The sequence below is a fragment of the Limulus polyphemus genome, unplaced genomic scaffold (genome assembly GCF_000517525.1).
Source record: "Limulus polyphemus unplaced genomic scaffold, Limulus_polyphemus-2.1.2 Scaffold1985, whole genome shotgun sequence".
Classification (NCBI taxonomy): Eukaryota; Metazoa; Arthropoda; class Merostomata; order Xiphosura; family Limulidae; genus Limulus; species Limulus polyphemus.
In genome coordinates, this window is record NW_013667595.1 from 204,299 (window position 1) to 210,578 (window position 6,280).

The 6,280-nt window shown below is 32.5% G+C and overlaps 1 protein-coding gene and 1 non-coding gene across 6 annotated transcripts in view; one reads left to right on the top strand and one right to left on the bottom strand.

Annotated features, from left to right (window-relative positions):
- Positions 1 to 6,280, bottom strand: part of LOC106465571 (protein unc-80 homolog) — a 138,172-nt gene that overhangs the window by 122,536 nt on the left and 9,356 nt on the right. For all 5 annotated transcript variants that reach the window (XM_022393494.1, XM_022393492.1, XM_022393493.1 and 2 more), the window contains exons 3-6: positions 5,821 to 6,093; positions 3,994 to 4,184; positions 2,169 to 2,381; positions 164 to 299 (exon numbers count right to left, since the gene is read on the bottom strand). In XM_022393494.1, the coding sequence (XP_022249202.1) occupies positions 164 to 299; positions 2,169 to 2,381; positions 3,994 to 4,184; positions 5,821 to 5,926 (646 nt within the window). In that variant the 5' untranslated portion in view covers positions 5,927 to 6,093. The remainder of the gene's footprint in view (positions 1 to 163; positions 300 to 2,168; positions 2,382 to 3,993; positions 4,185 to 5,820; positions 6,094 to 6,280) is intronic.
- On the top strand, positions 4,964 to 5,036 carry Trnar-ucu. The gene has a single exon. It is a non-coding gene; the product is annotated as a tRNA-Arg (tRNA).

A 6,280-nucleotide genomic window follows, 5' to 3' on the forward strand; every position in this document is an offset into this window, starting at 1 on the left:
CGAGCCTGTGTAGAAAGAGTTAATGACCCATTGCGTTATATCCGAATTCGCATTAAATCGGGGTAGTAAAATCGGGATTTCACTGTACTATACCTAATAAATAAAAAACCAACAACGATAGAATGTACTTTCTGATGTCTATCTTCAAAAAGATTACATTTACCTTCATCCAGAAAATCTTCTTCATCATCTTCTATGCGATACTGACGCTTCTTATTTTCATCTACCACAGCAAGAAGATTTTCAGTTGAGTCACACTGTTCTCGTTGTAACATTTCTTCTAAACGAGCACCTATAGCCTGACAAACAGGAAATTATAAAACAAAATAGCTTTATAATGATTTTTGACTTTATCTGTTAGCATCAAGACTGAGTCTCAGTGCCAAATTAATACAAGAAAATCCTGGTAATTATTCATAAAGAACATTATTAGATAACTTTTTTGTCTCATGACTGATAAACAATTTTGGAGACAAAACAAATAGAAGTATAGCTGAAAATTTATTAGTAACTAGCTGGAGTACCAGTCCCCTGGATGGAAGTTATGTAAATTCATGATTAGTTTGGTTTGTTATGAATTTTGCGCAAAGCTTCACGGGGGATATCTGTGCTAGTCGTCCCTAATTTAGCAGTGTAAGACTAGAAGGAAGGCAGCTAGTCATCACCACCTACCACCAACTCTTGGGCTACTCTTTTACCAACGAATAGTGGGATTGACTGGCACATTATAATGCCCCCAAAGCTGAAAGGGCAAGCATGTTTGGTATGATGGAGATTTGATCCCGCAACCCGCAGATTGCGAGTCGAGTGCCCTGACCACCTGGCCATGCTGGGACAAATTCATGATTAATGAATGGTTATCTTAGGACATGAAAAGTTGCTTCCCTTATATGAAATTGTAAAAAACGCCCATAAAAACTGCAAAACACAAAATTTGAAACCACGAGTCTGCAAGTATCTCGGCATGGACCCAACAAACCACCATGCCAAATTTGGTGAAGATTCATCAGGGAGCAAAGTAGTAGTAAAAAATGACCATAAAAACTGCAAAAATGCAAAACTGAAATTATGTATGTATCCCCTGAATGGACCTTATGAACCTCCATAGCAATTTTGGTGAAGATACATCCACATCCTGCGAAGTAGTTACATGGACAGACAATAGACAGTACTATTATATTTATATAGATTATTCTCTGCAACTACTTAAAATATTTTGTAAACCAGGTAATACCAACTGAACTCTACTATTAGTTACATCGTTTAGTAATTAAAAATTAATTATTTTTGTTAAAATTTGTATATTCTGCAATTCCGAGGAAAAATTGACCCCCTGCTCATCAGATGTGATAAAACTAATTTCAGCTACTACCTTCAACATTCTGTAAGTCAGATATGATAAACCAATTCCAGCTACTACCTTCCACATTCTGTTCATCAGGTGGGATAAAACCAATTTCAGCTACTACCTTCCACATTCTGCTCATCAGATGTGATAAAACCAATTTCAGCTTCTACCTTCAACATTCTGTAAATCAGATATGATAAACCAATTCCAGCTACTACCTTCAACATTCTGTAAATCAGATATGATAAACCAATTCCAGCTACTACCTTCCACATTCTGTTCATCAGGTGGGATAAAACCCATTTCAGCTACTACCTTCAACATTCTGTAAGTCAGATATGATAAACCAATTCCAGCTACTAACTTCCACATTTTGTTCATCAGGTGGGATAAAACCAACTTCAGCTACTACCTTCAACAATCTGTTCATTAGAAATGATAAAACCAATTCGAGCTACTACCTTCAACATTCTGTAAGTCTGATATGATAAAACCCATTTCCGCTACTTCCTTCAATATTCTGCTCATCAGATATGATAAAACCAATTTCAACTACTACCTTCAACATTCTGTTCATCAGATATGATAAACGCCATTTCAGCTACTACCTTCCACATTCTGTAAGTCAGATATGATAGAAATCATTTCAGCTACTACCTTCAACATTCTGAAAGTATATGAGAAAATTCATTTCAGCAATATTACCTGCAACATCCTGTTGGTCATATGACAATAACTGAGCACTAAACAACTCATGTTTATAAAACATTTACAATTGCTAATACACATTGTACGTGTAATGAAGCAGAAAATCACTCACTTCTGCCCACTGATAAAACATACGACCAGCAGCTCGTTGTAAAATATGGGTTCTTCTTAAGCCAGAAGGTGTTCCTCGATTACCAAGAGGTCCTGATGGTCTAAACATTGGTAAATTAAGCTTCATCCAGGTAGGCCACTGGCCTTTATTGCAGCGATGAATGAAGTGTGCGCATTCCAAATATAATGCTGCACGAGCAACTACTGGAGCTTTCTAAAAAAATATAATAATATATCATTGCATAAGAACAATACTCAGGTTAACTTTAAAATCTTCATATGTTCTGCACTTAATGGATTTGCAAGTTATTATTCAAATCTCAAAATTAAATGTTGTTAGCAATAGTGAAACAATTTAATAAGATATCTAGTTGCATAAAACATACATTTTAAAGATGTAAGTATTCATAATAGTTCATAAGTTTATAATTTAACTGAACATAGTGATTTGATTAAAATGAAATAGAATGTTTACAGTTAAATATAAAAATTTTAAAACTTACATTAAAACTTTATTAAATTATCACTAATAAACATAAGACTGGATATTAATTTTTTGAGTCAACACTAAAACATTAAAGCAAAAACACTACTACCTAAAGTGAATCAAAACAAAGTACAACTATTAGCTTAGATAGATATACTAAAATTCAAAAATGTAAAAAATAAACAATTTAAAATGATTCAACTTTACATATAATGATTAGCCTAAATCCTCTAATCAAACCTTTCAAAAAATTAAATTATAGCCTATAGTTACACAAGATAAGAAAATATTTAATTAAGCTTCAATAATCATTTAAAAAGTAAGATTATTAAAAATTTATTATTTTCAATTGGAAAAAATAATGAAAAACTTAAATGTTTAAAAATATTACTGAAACTATTAAAGAAAAAATTAAAATTTTAAATTTTTATAATTTTTTATCCTCATACAGAAGAGAATAGTAATGAATGAGCTGTCTAATTGCATGAATATTGAGAGACTGTGTCAATGTTTTAGTAACTTAACATCTACCTTTATGAAATGGTAAACATCCTAAAACATTTTCATTCAATTGCAGTACAGCAGAAACGTTTTCCTTTATAGTTCTCAGAGTAATTTCAACGGTGTCTAAGCATTCATTTAAATTAGTGTTTTCAATGAATATTAACATCATTACAGAGAATCATTCATTACAGTTACTGACCCATGAGAAAGATATAGTAACAGAGATTACTCAGCTTCCAGTGTGAAAAAAAACCCAAAAAAAACACACATTCAAAGTGCTATAAAACAATCAGTCACAGTTAAGGAAATGTTGCACAACTGTGAGCTAATCAGATTCTTTTACATGACAGGAACATTAATATGTTTTGTTTACTATGATAATTAACATTCTGTGAATTATTTCTCATTAACTGTACAAAATTTATAACTTTATAGTATTTCTGCAAATAAACCAACATGCAAAGATTATACCTAGATTAGCAGCAAGTAAAAGGAACAGCCTAATTTTATTTCATTCAGGTCTACAGACTCAGAAGCCTTAGTATGTCTAAAAAATTATTCAAAAAAGTCCCATTGTTTTTCTTTTTTTCTAGGACATGTGATTGTATTATTTAAGCTTTTGGTTAAAATGCTGTATATTATATATATATATATATACATGTTTTAGAGAGGTATTTATCCTGAATAAATATAACCATTCTATGATGTAAATCATCTCAGGCACCAAAATACAGTCAATATTCTAGCAATGAGACCTAATATAACACTTGGACAATTCTTCAATAATTTGTAAGACTAAAGACACATATCACACAAGTAAGTTCACAAAACAAACCAGGTCTAGAGCTGCAGCCATGAGAGGAGGATCAGGTATTGTTCCAGGATGACAGGTTTCCATTAGGAAAGCAAAACGAAACATCCCATCTCTCACAAGTTGAATATTTACTAGTTTGCTCTCCTTTACCACTAGGAGATCTCCATCACGAGCTCCATGCTCAAGATCAAAAGAGTTGCGTCGACTGAGATCTAAGGAAAATAACAGTTAATATTTGACAAATCTATCTAGTTAACTTAAACAAACAGTTTTCTCTCTAGAGTTCACATATCAAGATATGAGAAACTGTTTCACTTACAAGCCAAATTATTAGAAAATGAAAATATTTAAAACCAGCAAGAACAATATACAGTTGGATAACTACAAAGTTTAGACAAAAGTAGGATCCAGGTTTTTGATAGCAAAACTTAGGCCAGAGAAAGGTAAAGCGAAATTACAGATGATATAGAAGCATGTTAAACTATTTGAAATTTTAAAAGCTGAAAAAGAATATGTTGAATTATTTCAACTATTACACACTAACAGTATGCTCCCTAATCATAAAATTTAAAAGCTAAAGAACATTTTAATAATGAGAAATTTTGAATGATCTGGTCATTATGACAAGTTGAATAACTTTCTTTGACTACCAACAGGGTAAATCCTAGCTGAAGATCACTAATATTGAATGAAAATCCTCCTGAACCACAATTTATGGTAGACAAAATATGGATCTGAAATCCTATTGTTACACTCTCTAATTGAAAATCTGTAAATGACTAATGAAGAGGACTGAGTAGAAAAAGAAATGCAGTCAAGCATGGTTTAATCACTTTTTTTAAGATATAACATGCCTCACTGCTTTACCAGCTCATTTTACACCACTGAAAAAAAAAAGGACCACATTCCTAAAAATAATTTAGAATGTAATATTTATCTTCAGTAGCTTTTTAGACAAGACATATTTTTTCAAAAAGTATCTAAGTTTTGTGTCCCTATAGTGCAGTGGATAGCGCGTTGGATTTCTAATCCAAAGGTACCGGGTTCGTTCCCCGGCAGGGATGCCATTACCATTGCCTGGTCCCAAGTCCAGGATGAGAAAGGAGGAGGGTTGAGCGCGGGGCTAGCAACTCAGCCCCGTAAAAATCAACCTGCTAAAAAAATTACTGCAACAACAACTTCCGTCGGCGAGGTGTTGTTGGGGCCCTATGCGCCAGTGGGAGTCTACAGGGATTATTATTATTATATCTAAGTTTTAGTATGACTATTTCTATTGTTAGAGTTTTATTTGTAATTTTTCAAAACTAAAAAAAAGTAAACTAACTTTAAAACCTACTGAATAACTTTTTGAAGGATGAGCATAAAGTTATGAAAATTATGATTTATTTTAAGCATTACGAGAAATATCTTGAGATGCTCCCTTACAGTTTCATACATCTTTTTGGATCACTGAGCTATTATATGAGTAAGAGTCAAGTGCTGAAAAATGTGGGGTATTAAAATGTTTTTTAAATTATTCAACCTCCTCAGTAGACTTGTGCCCTTGGCTTTAATCACATTGAATGAGCTTAACTATTAAAAGGTAAAATACAATTTAATAGTTTTGACACAAGTTTCATAACCTGCAAGTTCAAGAGAATATGTTATCTAACAAAACATAATCTCTTTCAACAGCTAAAGAATAACCTAACAATGAAGAAAGTTGATAATGATTTTGTTTTGAACTTATCATAAATTCATTACATTGAGCTAAGAAAGTACACCACTTGATTCAATTCAGCAAGTTATACATTAAGAAATTTTCTACATGTACATCAACTGATTAGATAAATGTTGCACAAATCTAACCTAAGGGTTCTTCAAAGCTTCCATATTTATTTTTATTTCGTCCAATTCCAATTTTATTTAAATGATCTTCCATTCTCTTCCGTGCTCGTGATAATGTCAAACTCATCTGACTGGAAGACTTCTGACCCAGTTTAGAAGTACGACTAATGCAGCTTGCTCGACGAGATAATCTTTCACTCCCAGGGTAACTTTTTGATAAAACTGGAGAAGCAGACCCACTTTTGCTCCACCTTTGTCTGGCATGCTTCACTCGTTCTCCTTTTAACCAATGCACTATAAAATGAAAAAAATAATTAAATGATGGAGTACAAGCAAATGTTACATGTATCTCCTAAAGAAACTAGAAATAAGTGATATATTTATTATTTTCCAAGACATTGTACAAATGTCTCTCCCAAAACATGCTTACTCCTTCTTTTATGCTTGTTTGTTTTTAATTATGCACAAAGCTGCACAAGGG